Genomic DNA, 23,800 nt, shown 5'->3' with positions numbered 1-23,800 from the left:
TTCGTTTTCTCCTGTTCAGTCCTCAGCTACCTGCTCATCTTCTGAGGCCTCTGTTCATCACTGATTATTCCAATTTTTGCTGCTGCCACAGCCTGTTGAATCTTTCCCCTTCACTGAGCTGCAGCTTTCCTTGGCCCTCACAGGAACCCCCACTTCCATTTTCCTCTAGAATCCTTTCCTTCTGTTTCTCCCCACTGGCTTCAACTGTCGAGGTTCTCCGGAATTCTACTCACTACCTTTTGGTTTACTCATTGTACCCACTCTTCATGGGCATCTTATTTATTACTAACACTTCACTAGTATTAGTAATAAATCTCTATACTGATCATTAGTCTTTATCTGTAGAGTTTTGATTTACATTCCCAACTTTACACCTGCCTATTTCAACAGCGAATGGAATGACTTCAGATTTCTCATTAAAAACAAATACAGCCAGAAGCCAGTGACATAACATGTTTAAAGTGATGTAAGAACTGTCAAGTCAGAATTCCAGCCACAGTGAAAACATGTTTTAGCAGTGAAAGCAAAATAAAGATATCTACGATGAAAGAAAACTAAGGGAATTCATAGCCAGTAGAAATGCATAAAAACAAATGCTAAAAAAATTCTCCAGGCCAAAAAGAAAAACTATACTAATGTTAAATGGAAACTTGAAACTTAAGGGATGAAGAAGAAAGCAGAAATTGGTAAGTGTCTAAATGAATGTATTATACTATTATTTTCCTCTAAAGTCCCTTAAAATATGTATAATTGTTGAAATATTAAAAAGTATAACATTTTGTGATGGAGTTCTGAACACATGTAGATGTAATACCTATGACAGCTACAATACAGAATGGGAAGGCTACAGGGACCAATTTGGTGTTAAGGTCTTCAATTTCACTAGAAATGAAGAACAATCTCTAAGAAGACTAACAAGACATTAAGCATATATATTGTGATCTCCAGAACCATCACACATACATGTACACAGCACTGTACAAAGAGATACGGTTTTAAAATACATAAATTAGGCCAGGCGTGGTACCTCACACCTATAATCCCAGCACTTTGGGAGGCCGAGGAAGGCAGATGGCTTTAGGTCAGGAGTTCGAGACCAACCTGGCCAACATGGTGAAACCATGTCTCTACTAAAAATACAAAAATTAGCGGGGGCGTGGTGGCACACGTCTGCAGTCCCAGCTACTTGGGAGGCTGAGGCAAGTGAATCACTCGAACCCACGAGGCATATGTTGCAGTGAGCCGAGATTGTGCCACCGCACTCCGGCCTAGGCGACAGAGGTAGACTTCATCTCAAAACAAACAAAACAAAACAAAGATAAATTAAAAGAGAATTCAAAAAGTATTAATCTAAAAGGGGACAGGAAAAGTGAAAGAGGAAGCAAACAAAAAAATAGTAGGCTACATTCAAATGTACCAATAATTACATTAAATACAAAAGGACTAAATACACCAATTAAAGAGAATTTGTCATATTAATTAAAAAACAAGACTTAACTTAGGCTTTCTATTAAGAAAAGCAAAGTTAAATGTCATGAGGCTTTCTATTAAGAAAAGCAAAGTTAAATGTCATGACATGGATAAATCAAAGTTTAGAGGAAGATATAACACATAAACACTAATAAAATAAAAGCTTGAGTGACTGTATTAATATCTAAGTACACTTCAGAACAGATAAAATCCATTGAAATACACAAATTTTAGTTCATTTAATTTTTTAAATTATCAGAAAAATGTATCGCATAAGTGCTATGGATTAAAGGTAACCCCAAGTGTATTTGTTAAAACCCTAAACCCCTATGTGATCACATTTGGAGGTGTGGCTTTTGAAAGGTGATTAGATTTAGATGGGGACATGACAGAGTGGTCTCCAGGATGGGATTAGGGCCCTTATAGGAAGAGGACATGTAAGGACATAGGAGAAGATAGCCATCTGCAAGCCAGGAGAAGAGCCCACACCAGGAACAGGCAGGCACCTTCATCTCGGACTTGCAGCCTCCAGAGGCTTGATAAATAATTCCTGTTGTTTAGGCCACCCAGTATTTGGAATTTTGTTATGGCGGCCTGAGCCGAATGAGTGAGCTGTGCCAGCTATGAATTCTCTTAGTTTTCTTTCATCATAGATTATTTTGCCTTTGTTCCTAAAGTATATTTTATGTGCATGGAATTCTGACTTGACAGTTCTCATAGCACTTTAAAAATGCTGTTTCACCATTTTCTGGCTGCATTTGTTTCTAATGAGAAACTGGAATTCACACCAAATGAAGAAATATGCCCCTAGTGTGCTACCTATTCCAGTGACCTACCTATATTGAGAATTGCACTCACATATATGTTGAACATAAAAAATGGTGACCAAAAAATTTCAAGAGAATTCAATGTACACAGTTCACTTACATTTGGCTCCTAAAGGAATCATGCATACTTAAGAAATCTCATTAATTTCCTGGGCAACATATAGGGAGTGCTCAAGTCTTTGAAACAAATGAAAGCCAGGAAGATATCATAGGCAATAGGAAGTTCCAAAAGAGAAGTAGATTTGATGAGTAGATTTGAATTGGTAGAAATCTTGGGTACATGACTGGATACAGAGAAAAAATTAGAGGAAAAAAAACAAAAATTCCATCATTTTGTTGGTGGTGGTGGTGGGGGCTGGTGGGAGGGATGTTCAAAATTGCAAAAAAGTCACTTATTGTCATGTGCATCCAAATGGTGGCAAACTGGCAATACTGTTAAATAAAAGTTGCTTATTTTAACCTTCAGAATTGCTTTAATAAATCTTGATATAACTTATTGGCTGCATGGTAGTTATGTTCTATAACGCATTGTTTTCTTTGAAAAACAAAAACACAGGTGTCCATTTCTAAACATTTTTCAAATGGTAACACCACTGTGTTCAGAGAGGAGCACCAATATCAGTCACAGCAGAGGCTGAGGATGGCAGAGTGGCATGTTTACTTAATCATAAACTAGCAAAATTTTAGAATAACTTTTCCTATTTTCCATAAGAAAATGTTTCAATGTTCTTAAATTTAATTCTTGCCAGTTAAATTGAATAAGAAAAAAAAGTTTAGAAAATAAAACTGTCTCTCAGATCAACTGTAATTTTTTTCCAAATAAACTTTATGATTCTCTTCAATTTTTGGAATGTCCTCATACGTTATTTTTATACCCTCAGGCCGCTATAGCAAAATACTATAAGCTCAGTAGCTTATAAACAACACACATTCATTTCTGAAAGCTGGGAAGGCCAAGGTCAAGGTGCCAGTCAATTTGGTGTTTGATGAGGATGGAATCTCTGGTTCACAGACAGCGCCTTCTCCCTGTGTACTCAGGTGGTGGAAGAGATGAGGGAGCTCTCTGGAGGCTCTTTTATAAGGGACTAATTCCATCCATGTGGGTTCCTCAAGATCTAATCACCTCCCAAAGACCTCATCTCCTCTAATACCATCATCCTGGGATGAAGGTTTCCACATGGGAATTTGGAGGGAACACATACACCCATATTCTGTTTTTAGAGAAGCCTTATAGACCAGTGACAAAGTGAACTGTCTGTAAGGCTTAAAATATTTTCAAGTCATAACCCCCAGTACCTATGAATGTGATCTTACTTGGAAATAAGATTTTTGCAGATGTAATTAACTTAAGGGTATTGAGATCAGCTTGGATTTAGGGTGGGCTATAAATCCATTATCAGTGTTGTCTTGGTCTGTTTTGTGCTGCTATAACACAATACCTCAAACTGGGTAATATACAAAGAATAGAAATGTATGTTCTTACAGTCTTGGTGGCTGGAAAGTCCAAGGTCAAAGAGCCAAAATCTGGCAAGGCCTCCCTTCTGCATAATCAAACAGCAGAAGGCGAAAGGGCCTAGAGGCAAGAGGGGACACACTCGACCTTTGTAAGGACCCCCCTTCTCATGGTAATTGCATTCATCCTTGCAGGAGGGCCAGCCCTCATGGCCTAATCACCTCTTAAAGGTCCCGTCTCTGAATACAATACAATTTACAATGGCAAGTAAATTTCAACACAAGCTCTAGAGGAGACATTCAAACCTAGCTAGTGTTTCCCAAGAGAAAGAACAGGGAGACCAGTGACACACAGAGGAGGAAAGGCCACTTGGAGACAGAGGCAGAGGCTAGTGTGATGCAGCCACACACCAGGGAATCCCAGGGACTGTGGCAGCCACAGAGGCCAGGGAAGCATGGAAGTTTCCTCCCTCAGACCCAGCAGAAGGGGCCAGCCCTGCTGATGCTTCCATCTCACACTTCTGGCCTCCAGAGCTGGCAGAAAATAAATGTTTTTTTTAACTCTTTTCCTGGTTAGGATTTTAAAATGCTGGTTACTGCCAGCGCTCATTTAACTGAAGCAAATCTGACTGATTTTCAATGTGAAAATAAAATATAAAAACTGTTCTTGAAGTTATTTCCAAACAGAACCAACATCAGAATCATCTGAATTATCAGAATCATCTATTTCAGAAAACTCAGATTCATTAAATGAATCTTCAGCCAATAAACTATTCAGGAAAGATATAAACATGACACATAGAAATGCTACATTTTTGATCCAAGATGGCCGATTAGGAGCAGGTCAGGATTGCAGCTCACAGCGAAAGTGCAGAGGGTGAGTGGATGCCGCATTTCCGGATGGATTTTTATTGCCCATGGACCAGGAGATTCCCAGGTGGAGGAGTCCAATGGGTTGCCAGCGCAGCTGTTTTGGCCAGCATGGCTGTGTTGGCCGGCGCCCCGGCACAGAGATTCTCTGTACAAAATACACGGGTCCGGGTGCCGTTTTAGCTGGCGATTGGAGCTCCTGGGAGACAGAGTTGCCCATTCAACTGATATAAAAGGGGAATGAAATGGGGAGCCAGGCCAGGAGATTCCTGGGCAAAAAAGCACCACAAATCTCAGCGCGGCTGTTTCGGCCCCTGCAGTGGGTTGTCACATAGGAAATCACACAGATTCCGGCACCTTTTTAACAGGCAACTGGAACACCTGGGAGACAGACTCGACCGTTCAACTTAAAAAAAAAAAAAAAAAAAAAAAAAAAAGGCTCTGAGGCAGGGACACCGGTGATCAGACTTGGCTGCTCCCACCCCCACAAAAAAAACAGCAATCCAAAATGCTCTGGATTGAGAGTTTCACAATAAGCACAGCTGAACCCAGGACGGTCCAGCTCTGTGGGGGAGGGAGTCTGCCATTACCAAGGCAGTCCACCATTATGGAGGTAGTCTGCCATTGCTGAGGCAGCCCGCCATTGCCAAGGCAGCCTGCCATTACAGAGAGAGTCTGCCATTATAGAGGTGGGCCACCATTGCTGACACAGTTCTAACTATACCCATATAAACAGGACTTCAGGGAAGTTCACATGGCAGCTGCGTGGAGCCCACAGCAGCTTAGCAAAGCCTCTGCAGCAGACAGTGACTAGGCTGCCTCCTCACTGGGCAGGGCAGCCCTGAAAAAAGCCAGCAGCACAACAGAAACTCATAATTAAAGCCCTAACTCCATGGGACCAAGCACCTGGGAAAGAAAAAGGCAGGGGCGGTTATGAGTTCTGCTGCAGCAGACTTAAATGTACCTGCCCAGTAGTTCTGAATGAATGAGGGAGCTCACAGCTCAGCACTTGAGCTCCCATAAAGGACAGACTGTTTCCCCAAGAAGCTCTCTGCCATATATCCAAAGAGTCACTTCATAAAGGAGACCTGAGACTGACGTCTGGTGGGTATCCTTCTGGGACAAAGATAGCAGAAGAAGAAACTGGCAGCAACCATTACATTCTGCATCCTCTGCAGGTGATCCCCAGGCAAGCAGGGCCTGGAGAGGACCTCAGCAGTGCTACAGCAGAGGGGCCTGACTGTTAGAAGGAAAACTAAGAAACAGAAAGAGATAACTTCATGATCAACAAACTGGACGTCCACTCAGAGACCCAATCTGAAAGTCAACAACTACAAAGACGACAGGTGGATAAATCCACAAAGATAGAAAGAAACCAGCGCAAAAAGGATGAAAACACCCGAAACCAAAATGCCTCTCCTTCTATAAGGGATCACAGCTCCTCACCAGCAAGGGAACAAGACTGGATGGAGAATAAGTGTGATGAACTGACAGAATCAGGCTTCAGAAGGTAATAAGAAATTTCTCGGAGCTAAAAGAATATGTTCTAACCCAGTGCAAAGAAACTAAGAACCATGAAAAAAGATTTGATGAAATGCTAATGAGAATAAACAACTTAGGAATATAAGTGAATTGACGGAGCTGAAAAACACAACACAAGAAATTCGTGAAGCATACACAAGTTTCAACAGCGAAAATGACCATGCAGAAGAAAGGATATAAGAAGTTGAAGTTCAACTCAATGAAATAAAACGAGAAGGCAAGATTACAGAAAAATTGGTAAAAAGGAATGAACAAAGTCTCCAAGAAAAATAGGACTATGTGAAAAGACCTGATCTACGTTTAATAGGTGTACCTGAATGTGACGGAGAAAATGAATCCAAGCTGGAAAATACTTTTCAGGATATTATCCAGGAAAAATTCCCCAACCTAGCAAGGCAGGCCAATATTCAAGTCCAGGAAATACGGAGAACACCACAAAGATATTCCTCAAGAAGAGCAACCCGAAGGCACGTAATCGTCAGATTCACCAGGGTTGAAATGAAGGAGAAAATACTAAGGGCAGCAAGAGAGAAAGGTCAGGTTACCCACAAAGGGAAGCCCATCAGACTCACAGCAGATCTCTCAGCAGAAACCCTACAAGCAAGAAGAGAGTGGGGGCCAATATTCAACATCCTTAAAGAAAAAAACTTTCAACCCAGAATCTCCTATCCAACCAAACTAAGCTTCATAAGTGAAGGAAAACTAAAATCCTTTGCGAACAAGGGAGTACTCAGAGATTTCATCACCACCGGACCCGCTTTACAAGAGCTCCCAAAAGAGGCACTAAACATATAAAGGAATAACCAGTACCAGCCACTCCAAAAACATACTAAAAGGAAAAGAGCATCAACACAATCAAGAATCTGCATCAACTAAAGAACAAAACAGCCAGCTAGCATCAAAATGGCAGTATCAAATTCACACATAACAATATTATCCCTAAATGTAAATGGACTAAATGCCCCAATCAAAAGACACAGACTGGAAAATTGGATAAAAAGCCAAAACCCATCAGTGTGCTGTATCCAGGAAACCCATCTCACATGCAAGGATACTCAAAGGCTCAAAATAAAGGTATGCAGGAAGATATACCAAGCAAATGGAGAGCAAAAAAAAGCAGGAGTTGCAATTCTCATCTCTGATAAAATAGATTTGAAAGCAACAAAGATCAAAAGAGAAAAAGAAGGACATTACATAATGGTAAAGGATCAATGCAACAAGAAAACAGGAAGAGCTAACAATTCTAAATATATATGCACCCAATACAGGAGCACCCAGATACATAAAGCAAGTTCTTAATGACTTACAAAGAGACTTAGACTCCCACACAATCATAGCAGGAAACTTTGACACCCCATTGTCAATATTAGATCAACAGGACAGAAAATTAACAAGGATATCCAGGACTTGAACTCAGACCTGGACCAAGGAAACCTAATAGACATTTACAGAACTCTCCACCCCAAATCCACAGAATATACATTCTTCGCAGCACCACATCGCACCTACTCTAAAATTGACCACATAATTGGGAGTAAATCACTCCTCAGCAAATGCAAAAGAACAGAAATCATAACAAACAGTCTCTCAGACCACAGTGCAATCAAGTTAGAACTCAGAATTCAGAAACTAACTCAGAACCACACAGCTTCATGGAAACTGAACAACTGGCTCTTGAATGTTGACTGGATAAACAATGAAATGAAGGCAGAAATAAAGATGTTCTTCGAAACCAACATGAATGAAAAAACAATGTAACAGAATCTCTGAGACACCTTTAAAGCAGTGTCTAGAGGGAAATTTATAGCAATAAATGCCCACATGAGAAGTGAGGAAAGATCTAAAATCGACACCCTATCATCAAAATTGAAAGAGCTCGAGGAGCAAGATCAAAAAATCTCAAAACCTAGCAGAAGACAAGAAATAACTAAGATCAGAGCAGAACTGAAGGAGATAGAGACATAAAAAACCCTTCAAAAAATCAATAAATCCAGGAGCTGGTTTTTTGAAAAGATCAACAAAATAGAACACTAGCCAGATTAATAAAAAAGAAAAGAGAGAAGAATCAAATTGATGCAATAAAAAAATGATAAAGGGGATATCACCACAGATTCCACAGAAATACAAACCATCATCAGAGATTATTAGAAACAACTCTATGCACATAAACCAGTAAACCTGAAAGAAATGGATAAATTCTTGGTCACTTGCATCCTCCCAAGGCTAAATCAGGAAGAAGTCGAAACCCTGAATAGAACAATAACAAAGTCTGAAGTTGAGGCAGCAATTAAGAGCCTGCCACCCAAAAAAAGCCTAGGTCCAGATGGGTTTACAGCCGAATTCTACCAGACATACAAAGAGGAGCTGGTACCATTCCTTCTGAAACTATTCCAAATAATCCAAAAAGAGGGTGTCCTTCCCAAATCATTTTATGAGAACAACATCATCCTGATACCAAAACATGGCAGAGACTCATCAAGAAAAGAAAACTTCAGGCCAATATCCATGATGAACATAGATGCAAAAATCTTCAATAAAATACTGGCAAACTGACTGCAACAGCACATCAAAAAGCTTATCCATCATGATCAAGCAGGCTTCATCCCGGGGATGCAGGGCTGGTTCAACATACGCAAGTCTATAAACGTAATACACTACATAAACAGAACCAAAGACAAAAACCACATGATTATCTCAATTGATGAAGGCCTTTGACAAAATTCAACAGCCCTTTATGCTAAAAACCCTCAATAAACTAGGTATTGGCAGAACATACCTGAAAATAATAAAAGCTATTTATGACAAACCAACAGCCAATATCACACTGAATGGGCAAAAACTGGAAGCATTCCCTTTGAAATCTGGCACTAGACAAGGATGCCCTCTCTCACCACTCCTATTCAATATAGTATTGGAAGTTCAATCCAGAGGAATCAGGCAAGAAAAAGAAATAAAGGGTATTCAAATAGGAAAGTAGGAAGTCAGATTGTCTCTGTTTGCAGACGACATGATTATATATCTAGATGACCCCATCATCTCAGCCCAATATCTCCTGAAACTGATGAGCAACTTCAGCAAAGTCTCAGGATACAAAATCAATGTACAAAAATCATAAGCATTGCTATATGCCAATAACAGACTTAAAGAGAGGCACATCAAGAACTAACTGACATTCACAATTGCTACAAAGGGAATAAAATACCTAGGAATACAACTAACAAAGGATATAAAAGACCTCTTCAAGGAGAACTACAAACCACTGCTCAACGAAATAAGAGAGGACACAAACAGATGGAAAAGCATTCCATGCTTGTGGTTAGGAAGAATCAGTATCATTAAAATGGCCATACTGCCCAAAGTAATTTACAGATTCTACGCTATCCCCATCAAGCTACCAATCACCTTCTTCACAGAACTGGAAAAAGCACCTTAAACTTCATATGGAACGAAAAGAGAGTCCACGTAGCCAACTCAATTCTAAGCAAAAAGAACAAAGTGGGACACATCACGCTACCAGACTTCAAAATATACCACAAGGCTACAGTAATCAAAACAGCATGGTACTGGTACCAAAACAGACATATAGACCAATGGAACAGAACAGAGGCCTTGGAGGCAACACCACACATCTACAACCATCTGATCTGTGACAAACCTGAAAAAAACAAGCAATAGGGAAAGGATTCCCTGTTTAATAAATGGTGTTGAGAAAACTGGCTAGCCATGTACGGAAAGCAGAAACTGGACCCCTTCCTGACACCTTACACTAAAATTGACTCCAGATGGATTAAAGACTTAAACATAAGACCTAACACCATAAAAACCCTAGAAGAAAATCTAGGCAAAACCATTCAGGACATAGGCGTAGGCAAGGACTTCATGACCAAAATACCAAAAGCATTGGCAACAAAAGCCAAAATAGACAAATGGGACCTAATCAAACTCCACAGCTTCTGCATGGCAAAAGAAACAGTCATAAGAGTGAATGGGCAACCAACAGAATGGGAAAAAATGTTTGCAATCTACCCATCTGACAAAGGGCTGATATCCAGAATCTACAAAGAACTAAAACAGATCTACAAGAAAAAACAAGCAAGCCCATTCAAAAGTGGGCAAAGGATATGAACAGACACTTTACAAAAGAAGACATACGTGAGGACAACAAACATATGAAAAAATGCTTATCATCACTGGTCATTAGAGAAATGCAAATCAAAACTACATTGAGATACCATCTCATGCCAGTTAGAATGGCGATCATTAAAAAATCTGGAGACAACAGATGCTGGAGAGGATATGGAAAAATAGGAACACTTTTATACTGCTGGTGGGAGTGTAAATTAGTTCAACCATTGTGGAAGACAGTGTGGCGATTCCTTTAGGACCTAGACATAGAAATTCCATTTGACCCAGCAATCCCATTACTTGGTATATATCCAAAGGATTATAAATTGTTCTACTATAAGGACACATGCACACGAATGTTCATTGCAGCACTATTTACGATAGCAAAGACCTGGAACCAACCCAAATGCCCATCGATGATAGACTCGACAGGGAAAATGTGGCACATATACACCATGAAATATTATGCAGCCATCAAAAACGATGAGTTCATGTTTGGATGACTCTGGAAACCACCATTCTCTGCAAACTGACACAAGAACAGAAAATCAAACACTGCATGTTCTCACTCATAGGTGGGTGTTGAACGATAAGAACACATGGACACAGGGAGGGGAGCACCACACAGTCAGGTCTGCTGGGCGTAATAAGGGAGGGACAGTGGGGGGTGGGGAGCTGGGGAGAGATAGCGTGGGGAGAAATGCCAGATATAGGTGATGGGGAGGAAGGCAGCAAATCACACTGCCATGTGTGTACCTATGCAACAATCTTGCATGTTCTTCACATGTACCCCAAAACCTAAAATGCAATTAAAAAAAGAAAAGAAATGCTACATTTTCTAGAATTTTGCATTTTCAGCAATCAAGAATTACTATATTTTGTAAATGATAATACCACTACTAAAAACAGAATGCTATAGACAGAACGGTTGTCTTTGTTTCCAAAGTCATGGAAACAAAAGACAGTTAATGGCACAGTTACCAGTGCCATGAAAAAATAATAATAAAAGCAAGGTATTTTGTGGTGACATGACTTTGAGGTGAATGCTGCAGCTGCAAGGCCACCAGTGAGTATTCCTGGGGCAAACGTGAAAAGGGTTAAGCTTCCAAGTTTGTAGTAGTTTGTGGCATCCCTAGGAAGTTAATACAGGCCTTTTAAAATGTATTATGGACAAATGGATGTGCATTAGTACCTGCTCCAAATCCACTATGAGGCATATGTGCATAATGTGTAACGTGGGAGGAGAGTAGGGAGCAATTTCATTAATATAAGCACATTGTTTCCTAAGGATCTAACTTAGGAAAGGATCACACCATTGAATACACAGGACCTGGTGTTTCACTAATTAATATTATCATCTTTTAATAAAAAGAAACTACAACATGTAGCACAATGTCTTTCAAATAGTGGGCACTCAACAAGTATCTGTGAAATGATTAATAATGAATTCATGAGTGACTACTATTTATCATGCTTCAATAAAAACATCTTTCATATCTTACACATTATTAAAATGCTATTATGTATAAGTCTGAAAATATTGACCAACAGTCAAGCTTAAAGTAGGCTTCTATCCTAATATGTAACAATATTAAACAGTCTAGACATTAACAAAGTCTAGAATCTCTGCATTTATAGACTCTCAAATAGCACATACGTGTCTGTCCTCGGCCCCACAAGCCGCAAATCGTCCACAAGGACTGTAAGCTATTCCACATGGATAGCCGCGGTTTGGATGCCCTTCAAAGTGGCGCTCACACCTATGGGGAGGAAAGAAACACCAAGAGAAATTTTCGTCACAAAAAGGCAAAAATGAATAATGAAAGAATATTTTATATGTGAAAATTATTAAATGGTTAATGTGTCTCTCTAGAGATATTTAAAAATAATTCAAACACTATTCAAAATCACAAATCCCAAAGATGACAAAACAATAAATAAACTTTTATATATGATAAATATTAAATGTAATCATATTCTGGAAATTTTTTAAATATCAGAACAAACCTAACAAATCTTGTAAAATAGTAAATTATTTAGATAAATTATTGCAAGATCTTTGGGATGCAAAGCATTCTATGAAGGGTGGTTAGGTTTCACAGCTATTTAAAAAGTATGAAATGAAATTTGTTTACTGTAAAAAAATGAAAAGGAATTCTTATTAATTATGGAGAGAATCTCCAACACCTTTTGGGGATGACCAGAGCCTTCCTAAGACGCCTCCATAAGCCTTGACCAGCACAGGGCTGGGGACCACAAAGATGCCCTGCAGGGTCCCTGCTCAAGATGCCCTGAGCTGCGGCAAAGTCACACAGCACACAGGTAACTATACAAAATACAAATACAATACAACACAAATATAATACAATACAAATGCAAATACAAAATACAAATACAATACAAATGCAAATACAAAATACAAATATAATACCAATGCAAATACAAAATACAAACACAAAATACAAATACAAAGGATGTGCTTTTGTATTTGTTTTAGTGATTAAAGTGATGAAAGAGCAGAGCAAAGACACTCTGCTAATTGTATCCCTGTGAATAGGTATATGTGCATGCACATACACATCAAAATCCATATCAGCTTGTTATATTGTTATGTATATTATCTATGTAGTGATCATAATTATCAGGAAATATATACTTTTTTGCTTAAACAGAATTTTATTTGTATATAAAATAATTTACGTTTCATATAAATATATAAAGTTAACAGAATATATGTGACAAACAATCTGTAAATAAAGCATATGACTGTTGATAACAATGTAACTGCCTAAACTATCTAATTTTGGAATGCTGGAAGCCTGTTCACATAAAGATATGTAACCTTTACATATCTAGTAATGGAGTTTACTGACATAAAATTGGCTGTAAAATAAAATAGCACTGGCAGAAACAGTAATCAATTAGTTCTACATAAGCAATTTCATAACAATTTCACTTTTTAGAATAAATATATGTTTTTATTCCCTTAAAAAAGTAATTTCTGTTGACCACCTACAAGGAATACACTGATTGAATACTTTATATTTACAGGAATGATTTATATTTTCAAAACAATCTTAGGAAAATAAATTAAGATAGTTTAGCTAAATATTTTTTATTAACTTGTTTTCCATATGGTATCTGTAGTTCTAGATGTCACAGTAGAGGCTCACCCTAAGTCTTCTGGATCTTAAAACGCTTCTGTCCAAATCCTCTGAAGATTACAAGTTGAAATCTTTAAATATTCATTATCCAAATTTCAATGAAAAGAAGCCCTGTGCAGTAAAGCAGTGTCCACTTCAGTATACAATACAGCAATGGAGCTGCACAACCACAGAGCTGTCTCTGAGCAGGGCTGATCTGGCTCCACGTGTGCAGCAGTTCAGCTGAAAACACATCCCCACAACCACATCTATCATCTAGAATCATATTGAATGCAGCTACTGCCTTAAAACACTTGTTTGAAGAACAAAGCTATTTAAGCATGAAATGGTTCTACACAGTTGTGATAAAAATGCCATGTCTATGTAATATCTTAATTTGTGTGTCAAGTTCAGTATTTTATTTATTGACTACCCATTATGTCCTATGTAGTATAAATTCTACAAAGAATTTAGAAAGAATATAAATTCTTTGTAGAATTTACATTCTACAAAGAATATAAATTCTTTTTGAATTTATACTACAAGAATTCTACAGTCACCCAGGCTGCAGTACCATGGCGTGATCCCAGTTCACTGCAACCTCCGCCTCCGGGGTTCAAGCGACTCTCCTGCCTCAGCCTCCAGAGCAGCTGGGATTACCACACCCAGCAAATTTTTGTATTCATAGTAGAGATGGGGTCTCATCATGTTGGCCAGGCTGGTCTCAAACTCCTGACTTCAGATTATCCACTGGTCTTGGCCTCCCAAAGTGCTAGGATTACAGGTGTGAGCCACTGTACCCAGTCAAGATAATTCTTTTTTTTTTTTTTTTTTTTTTTTTTTTGAGATGGAGTCTTGCTGTGTCACCCAGGCTGGAGTGCACTGTCACAACAGCCAAGATAATTCTGTCTAGAAAAATTCTGTAGATGGTAATATAGGGCAGTAGAAAATAACCTGAACTATACTATACTACTGAGAAGACTAAATCTTTGTAAAAATGTCATAAACATTTGTCATATATTTTCTTTCTTTTACATTATTTTTTAAATTTTCACATTCTTCTTTTACTATTTAAAAAAAACACAAAGAAAAAAATCATCAAAGCACTCATAATCCTTCCATTCAATGACAACCATGGAAAGTAAAGTGGCACATGTACTGTGGCACATGTACTGCACATTTTCTCTGCATATGCAAAGGTCTTTTTTTCTTTTAACAAAGCAGAGGTGCATATCTTGCTATGTCTACCCCAATATACACCATGAACATTTCCCTCACAATCATGTGTTTCTTGTCTAATGAGCTCAGCGAAGAGGCCATAGAAAGCAATGGCCAAGACCAGGTGACCCAGAGCCAGGCTTAACCCTGACCCTAGCCCAGCCACTTCTCACCAAAAGAGCAACTCTGGTGAGTTGCTCACCTCTGTGCTGCATTTTCCCCATTCCTGAAATGGGCTTAAATAAGTTCACAAAGTAAATTTCTTCTTACAGCAACTGGCACATTAATAAGTGCTCTAGAAGTGTAATTGAACTGGGTTCAAGAGAAATTTTAAAATTTTTGAAATAAATGAAGGTGATAACACAACATAGTAAAGCCTTTGGGATACAGTAAAAGTAGTGTTAAGAGGGAAAAGTAGTGTTAAGTAGTGTTAAGTTTATGCCATTAAACACCTATATCAAAAAAAAAAAACTAGAAAGGTCACAAATTAACAACCTAATATTGTACCTCAAGGAACAAGAAAAGCATGACAAAACCAAACCCAAAGTTAGCAACAGAAAAGAAATTAAAAAGAAAGATCAGAGCAGAACTAAATGAAATAGAGACCAACAAAACAATTTAAAGGATCAACAAAAGGAAAAGCTGGTTATTTGAGGAGAAAAACAAAATTGATAAACCACTCATAGACTACCCAAGTAAACATGAGCTCTAAATAAACAAAATTAGAAGTGAAAAAAAAAAAAGGCATTACAACCACAGGAATGCAAAATATCATCAGAGACTATTATTAAAAAACTACTCACTGACAAAATAGAAAATCTATAGGAAATGGATAAGTTCTTTGAAACACAAAGCTCCCCAATATTGAACCAGGTAGAAATAGAAAACCTGAACAGACCAATAATGAGTAGAAAGACTGAATCAGGAAAAAAAAAAAAAAGTGTTCCAACAAAGAAAAGCCCATGACCAGATAAATTCATAGACAAATTCCACCAAACATATAAAGAAGAACTAATATCAATCTTGAAACTGTTCCAAAACATCAAGAAAAAGGGAATTCTCCCTAATTCATTCTATAAGGTCAATATCACTCAGTTACTAAAACCAGAAAAAACAAAGAAATAAAACTACAGACCAAGATCCCTGATGAACATAAAAACAATTTTCAACAAAATACTAGCAAACACCAATAGCACATCAAGAAGATAATACACATGACCAAGTGGGTTTTATACCAGGGATGCAAGGATGGTTCAACATATAAAAATCAATAAATGTGATACATCACATAAACTGAATCATGAACAAAAAACATATGATTATCTCAATAGATGCAGAAAAAAAGCACTTAAAATTCAGCATCTCTTCACAATAAAAATCCTCAATTAAAACTAAGTATTGAAGAAACATATGGGCCGGGCGCGGTGGCTCAAGCCTGTAATCCCAGCACTGTGGGAGGCTGAGGCGGGTGGATCACGAGGTCAAGAGATCGAGACCATCCTGGTCAACATGGTGAAACCCCGTCTCTACTAAAAATACAAAAAATTAGCTGGGCATGGTGGCGCGTGCCTGTAATCCCAGCTACTCAGGAGGCTGGGGCAGGAGAATTGCCTGAACCCAGGAGGCGGAGGTTGCGGTGAGCCGGGATCGCGCCATTGCACTCCAGCCTGGGTAACAAGAGCGAAACTCCGTCTCAAAAAAAAAAAAAAAAAAAAAAAAAAAAAAAAAAAAAAAAAAAAAAAAAAAAAAAAAAAAAAAAAAAAAGAAACATATGTAAAAATAATAAAGCCATAATACAACAATCCAACAGCCAAGGTTATACTGAATGGGGAAAAGTTGAAAGTCTTTCCTCTAAGAACTGGAACAAGAGAAGGATGCCCACTATCACCAGAAGTCCTAACCAGAGCAATTAGGAAAAAAAAAAAAAAAAAAAAAAAAGGTGGTTTTGTTTGTTTGTTTGTTTTAAAGAAGCAACCAAATTCGTAAAGAGGGTATCGAATTATCCCTATTCACTGATAATAAAATCTTATAGCTAGAAAAATCTGAAGACCACCAAAAACACTATTAGATTTGATAAATAAATTCAGTAAAATTTCAGGACACAAAATCAATGTGTAAAAATCAGTAGCATTTCTATACATCAATAATGATTTAGGTGAGAATCAGACATTAGTCCTATTTACAATAGCTACAATAACAATGAAATACCTAGAAATACAATTAACCAAGGAGGTAAAATATCTCTACTGGGAAAACTACGAAACATCAATGAAAGAAACTACACTTAACACAAACAAATAGAAAAAGTTCCCATGCTGATGGATCAGAAGAATTAATATCATTAAAATGACCATACTGCCCAAAGCAATCTATAGATACAATGCAATGCCTATCAAAATACCAATGTCATTTTTCACACACACACAAAAAAACCCTAAACTTCATAAGGAACCTAAAAGGAGCCCAAATGGCCAAAGTAATCTTAAATAAAAAGAACAAAGCTGGAGGCATCACATTCCCTGACTTCAAATTATACTGCAAATTACAGTAACCAAAACAATATGGTACTGGTATAAAAATAGACATATAGACCAATGAGACAGAATCTAGAACTCAGAAATAAAGCTACATATTTACAGTCAACTAATATTTGACAGTTGACAAAATCTACAATGGGGAAAGGACACCCTTTTTAATAAATAGTGTGAATAATTGGATTGCTACATGCAAAGGAATGAAATTGGATCCCTCTTATCTCTCCATATACAAAAACTCAAGATGGATTAAAGACTTAAGTGTAAAACCTGAAAGTATAAAAATACTAGAAGAAAATCTAAAAAAAAAAAAAAAAAAAAACTTCCAGACATTGGCCTAGGCAAAGAATTCATGACTAAGAACTCAAAGCCAGAGGCAACATAAACAAAAATAGACAAATGTGACACTTCATTAAACTACAAGTATTCTGCACAGCAAAAGAAATAATCAACAGAGTTAACGGAAAATCTGCAGAATGGGGGAAAACATTTGCAAACTATTCATTTTACAGGGGACTAATACCCAAAATTTACAAGGAACTCAAAGGACTCAGCAAAAAATACCACAAATAATACCATTAAAAAGTGGGCAAAGGACATGAATAGATATTTTTACTTTAAGTTCCAGGATACATGTGCAGGATGTGCAGTTTGTTATATAGGTAAACACGTGCCCTGGTGGTTTGCTGCACAGATCAGCCCATCAACTAGGTATTAAGCCCCACAAGCATTAGCTATTTAACCTGATGCTCTTCCTCTCCCTGCCCCACTGACAGGCCCCAGTGTGTGTTGTTCTCCTCCCTGGGTCTTTGTGTTCTCATTGTTCAGCTCCCACTTATAAGTGGGCACATGCAGTGTTTGGTTTTTCATTCCTGCATTTGTTTGCTGAGGATAATGGCTTCCAGCCCCATCCATATCCCTATAAAGGACATGATCTCATTCCTTTTGATGGCTGCATAGTATTCGATGGTGTATATGTACCACATTTTCTTTATTCAGTCTATCATTGATGGGCATCTGAGTTGACTGCATGTGTTTGCTATCATGAATAGCGCTGAAATGAACATATGCACACATGTATCTTTACAGTAGAATAATTTATATTCCTTTGGGTATATACCCAGTATTAGGATTGCTGGATCAAATGATATTTCTGGTTCTAGGTCTTTGAGGAATCGCCACATTGTCTTCCACAAGAGTTGAATTAATGACATTCCCACTGACAGTGTAAAAGTGTTTTAAAAGAAGACATACAAATGGCCAGCAAGCATATGAAAAAATGCTCAACATCACTTATCATCAGAGAAATGCGAATTAAAACCACAATGAGATTTCATCTTACACCAGTCAGAATGCCTATTACTGAAAAGACAAAAAGTAGCAGACGCTTGCAAGGATGCAGAGAAAAGGGAAAGTTTATACAATGTTGAAGTGAATGTAAATTAGTACAACTTCTATGCAAAACAGTGTGAAGATCTCTCAAAGAACTAAAAATATAACTACCAATCATTCCAGAAAGCCCACCACTGGATATCTACCTGAAGAAAAAGAAATCATTATTTCAAAAAGACAATGCACTCGTATGTTTATTGCAGCACTATTTACAATACCAAAGACATGTAATCAATCTAAATGCCCGTTAACAGATGACTGAATAAAGAAAATGTAGTATATTTGTGTGTGTGTACAGACACACACACACATATAATGTAATATTATTCAGTCATGAAAAAAGTGAAATCATGTCTTTTGCAGCACACTGATGGAAGTAGAGGGCATTATCCTAAGTGAAACAACTCATAAACAGAACAACAAATAACACATGTTCCCACTTATGTGTGGGTGCTAAATAATGTATACACATGAACACAGAGTAAGAAACAATAGACATTGGAGACTCAGAATGGTAGAGGGTGGGAGGGAGATGGAGGAAAAAAAATTACTTCATGGGTACAGTGCACATTATTTGGGTGATGGATACCTTAAAAGCTCTGACTTCACCACTACAAATCTGACCATGTAACAAAATTACACTTGTACCTCCTAAATGTATAAAAATAAAAAATACACAAATAAGCAATTGGCTGTTTGCTAAGTACTAAGAATGTGTCAGGAGTTAACTACACAGTCATGCATCACTTAATGCCGGGGATACATTCTGAGAAATCTGTGGTTAGGCAATTTTGTCCCTGTGTGAACATCACAGAGTAAACTTACACATGCCTATATGGTGTAGCATATTACGCGACTAAGCTGTGTTGTGTAGCCTATTGCTTCCAGGCTACAAACATGTATAACTTGCAACTGTACTAAGCAACTGTAACACAATGGTAAGTATTTCAATATCTAAGCAAAGAAAAGGCACAGTAAAAATATGATATAAAAGATAAAAATGATATCTCCATACTGTATTCCATGGAACTAAAAATAGATAAAAGTATATCTAGCACACAATCCAGCAATCTCACTACTAGGTATCTACCCAAAGGAAAATAAGTCATTATATCAAAAAGATACTGTGTGTGCATGTTTATTGCAGTACAGTTCACCATTGCAAAGATATGAAAGCAACCTAAGTGCCCATCAACCAATGTATTAGTCCATTTTCATGCTGCTAATAAAGACATCCCCCAGAATGGGCAATTTACACAAGAAAGAGGTTTAATTGGACTTATAGTTCCACGTGGTTGGGAAAGCCTCACAATCATGGCTGAAGGCAAGGAGGGGCAAGTCTCATGTCTCACATGAATGGCAGCAGGCAAAGACACAATGAGGAAGGCACAAAAGCAGAAACCCCTGATAAAACCATCATATCTCATGAAACTTATTGACTATCATGAGATCAGTATGGGGGAAACTGCCCACATTATTCAATTATCTCCCACCAGGCCCCTCACACAATACATGGGAATTATGGGAGTACAATTCATGATTAGATTTGGGTGGGGACACAAAGTGAAACCATATCATTCCACTCCTGGCCCCTCTAAATCTCATGTCCTCACGTTTCAAAACTAACCATGCCTTCCCAACAGTCCCCTAAAGTCTTAACTCATTTCAGCATTAACCCAAAAGTCCACAGCCCAGTGTCTCATCTGAGACAAGCCAAGTCCCTTCCGCCTATAAGCCTTACAGTTTCATGTGGCTGGAGAGGCCTCACAATCATCAAAAGCAAGCTAGTTACTTCCTAGATGCAATGGGGTACAGGTATTGGATAAATAGAGCCATCCCAAATAGGAAGCATTGGCCAAAACAAAGGGGCTACAGGCCCCATGCAAGTCTGAAATCCAATGTGGTGTTCAAATCTTAAAGCTCCAAAATGATCTCCTTTGACACCAAGTCTCACATCTCACCAAGTCTCAGTGTGACATCCAGGTCACACTGATACAAGAGGTGGGTTCCCATGGTCATGGGCAGCTCTGTCCCTGTGGCTTTGCAGGATACAGCCTACCTCCCAGTTGCTTTCACAGGCTGGTGTTGTCTGCAGCTTTTCCAGGCTCAAACTGCAAGCTGTAGGTGGATCTACAATTCTGGGGTCTAGAGGATGGAGGCCCTCTTCTCAACTCCACTAGGCAGTGCCCCAGTAGGGACTCAGACCCCACGTTTCCCTTCTGCACTGCCCTAGTAGAGGATCTCCAAGGGGTCCTTGCCCCTGGAAAAACTTCCACCTTGGCATCCAGGTGTTTCCATACATCTTCTGAAATCTAGACAGAAGTTCCCAAACTTCAATTCTTGACTTCTGTGCATCCGCAGGCTCGGCATCATGTAGAAGCTACCAAGGCTTGAGGCTTGCACCATCTGAAACCATGGCATGAGCTCTACATTGGCCCCTTTCAGCCATGGCTGGAGCAGCTGGGACGCAGAGCACCAAGTCCCTAGCCTGCACATAGCAGAGGGACCCTGGGCCCAACCCATGAAACCACGTTTTCTTCCTACGTCTCTGGGCCTGTGATGAGAGGGGCTGCAGTGAAGACCTCTGACGTGTGCTAAAGACATTTTCCCCATTGTCTTGGCAATTAACATCTGGCTCCTCATTACTTACACAAATTTCTGCAGCCAGCTTGAATTTCTCCTCAGAAAATGGGATTTTCTTTTCTATCACATTGTCAGGCTGTAAATTTTCCAAACATTTATGCTCTGTTTCCCTTTTAAAACTGAATGCCTTTAACAGCACCCAAATCACCTCTTGAATGCTTTGCTGCTTATAAATTTCTTCCACCAGGGACCCTAAATCACATCTCTCAAGTTCAAAGTTCCACAAATCTCTAGGGCAGAGGGAAAATGCCACCAGTCTCTTTGCTAAAACATAACAAAAGTTACATTTGCTCCAGTTCCTAAAAAGTTCCTCATCTCCATCTGAGACCACCTCAGCTTGGACCTTATTGTCCATATCACTATCAGCATTTTGGGCAAAGCCATTCAACAAGTCTCTAGGAACTTCCAAACTTTCCCACATTTTCCTGTCCTCTGAGCCCTACAAACTGTTCCAACCTCTGCCTGTTATCCAGTTCCAAAGTCACTTCCACATTTTTGGGTATTTTCTCAGCAGCACCCCACTCTACTGGTACCAATTTGCTGTATTAGTCTGCTTTTATGCTGCTGATAAAGACATACCCAAGACTGGGCAATTTACAAAAGAAAGAGGTTTAACTGGACTTCTAGTTCCATGTGGCTGGGGAAGCCTCACAATCATCGTGGAAGGCAAGGAGGAGCAAGGGCCGTCTTACATGGATGGCAGCAGGCAAAGACATAATGAGAAGGTACAAAAGCAGAAATCCCTGATAAAACCATCAGATCTCATGAGACTTATTCACTACCACCACAATAGCATGGGGAAACCGCCCCCATGATTTGATTGTCTCCCACTGTCCCTCCCCCAACACATATGATTCAAGATGAGATTCGGGTGGGCACACGGCCAAACCATATCAACCAATGAGTGAAAAAAGAAAACGTGGTATATATACACCATGAAATACTACTCAGCCATAAAAAAGAACAAAATAATGTATTTTATAGCAACTTGGGAGAAGCTGGAGGCCACTATTTTAAGTGAATTAACTCAGAAATGAAAATCCTAATACTTTTTTCTAAAATATATGCTTTAAGTTCTGGGGTACATGTGCAGAATGTGCAGGTTTGTTACATAGGTATATACATGCCATGGTGGTTTGCTGCATCCATTACCCCATCATCTATATTAGGTATTTCTCCTAATGCTATCCCTCCCCTATCTCCCACCCCCTGCTACCTCCCTTAACCCCTACTCCCCCGACAGGCCCCAGTGTGTGATGTTCCACTCCTTATGTCCATGTGTTCTCATTGTTCAACACCCACTTATAAGTGAGATCATGTGGTGTTTGGAAAAACCTAATACTTTGTGTTCTTACTTCTAAGTGGGAGCTAAGCTGAGAGTACATGAAGGAGACTCACAAGGGGAGGGTGGGAGGTGGGTGAGGGGTAAAAAATGACATGTTGGCTACAATGTATAGACTCAGGTAGCAGATGCACTAAAATCTTAGACTTCACTACTATACAATTCATTCACGTAACCAAAAGCCACTTGTACCACAAAAGCTACTGAAATTAAAAAATAAATAAATAAAATAAAATATTAAAAAGGGTGCACCTGTATAGGGTCCTTGCCATGACTGGAGCTCGCAAGATTGGAGGCTACCCTGAGCAGGTCACTGAGCAAGAGGTGAGTGAATGTGAAGATCCAGGGCATGACCGTCACTGCTGCAGACTTTATAAACACTAGACACTTAGGCTACACCAAATTTATTTTTAAATATTTTTATTTGCTCAATAACAAACATTAGTTTACTGTAACTTTTTTACTTTATATACTTTTTAAAAACTTGATGCTAATGTCACGTAGCTCAAAACACAAATGCATTGTACAGCTGTACAAAAATATTTTATTTCTTTATATTCTTACTCTACATGCTTTCTTCTATTTTGAACTTTTTCTTACTTTTTAAACTTTTTGTTAAAAACTAAGACATAAAAACACACTGTAGCCTAGGCCTGCATGGAGTCAGGATCATCAACATCACCGTCTTCCCCCTCCATATCTTGTCCTACTGGAAAATCTTCAGGGGCAGTGACACGCACAGAGCCGTAATCTCCTGTGATAACAATGTCTTGGCTGGGCATGGTGGCTCACACCTGTAATCCCAGCAATTTGGGAGGCCAAAGCAGGTGCATCACTTGAGGTCAGGAGTTCAAGACAAACCTAGGCAACATGGTGAAAATCTGTCTCTACTAAAAATACAAAAATTAGCCAGGCATGGTGGTACATGTCTGTAGTCCCAGCTACTTGGGAGGTTGAGGCAGGAGAATGGCTTGAACCCTGGAGGCAGAGGTTGCAGTGAGCCGAGACTGCACCATTGTACTCCAGCTTGGGTGACAGAGTGAGACTCCATCTCAAACAAACAAAAACAAAAAATTAGCTGGGCATGGTGGCACTCGCCTATAAACCAGCTACTCAGGAGGCTGGGGCAAGAGAATCACTTGAACCTAGGGGTGGGGTGGTGGGGAGTGGAGGTTGCAGGTTGCAGTGAGCCAAGATCATGCCACTGCACTCCAGCCTGGATGACACAGCAAGATGCTATCT

General features: G+C 38.9%; 1 protein-coding gene across 1 annotated transcript in view; it reads right to left on the bottom strand.

Moving 5' to 3' along the window:
• WDR27 (WD repeat domain 27) overlaps nucleotides 1-23,800 on the bottom strand; it is a 275,100-nt gene that overhangs the window by 156,338 nt on the left and 94,962 nt on the right. The window contains exon 25 of the mRNA XM_037731066.1: nucleotides 11,944-12,046. Coding sequence (XP_037586994.1) covers nucleotides 11,944-12,046 — 103 coding nt within the window. The remainder of the gene's footprint in view (nucleotides 1-11,943; nucleotides 12,047-23,800) is intronic.

The sequence above is a fragment of the Cebus imitator genome, unplaced genomic scaffold (assembly GCF_001604975.1).
Source record: "Cebus imitator isolate Cc_AM_T3 unplaced genomic scaffold, Cebus_imitator-1.0 Scaffold380, whole genome shotgun sequence".
NCBI lineage: Eukaryota > Metazoa > Chordata > Mammalia > Primates > Cebidae > Cebus > Cebus imitator.
This window is presented reverse-complemented; position numbering and strand designations above follow the sequence as displayed.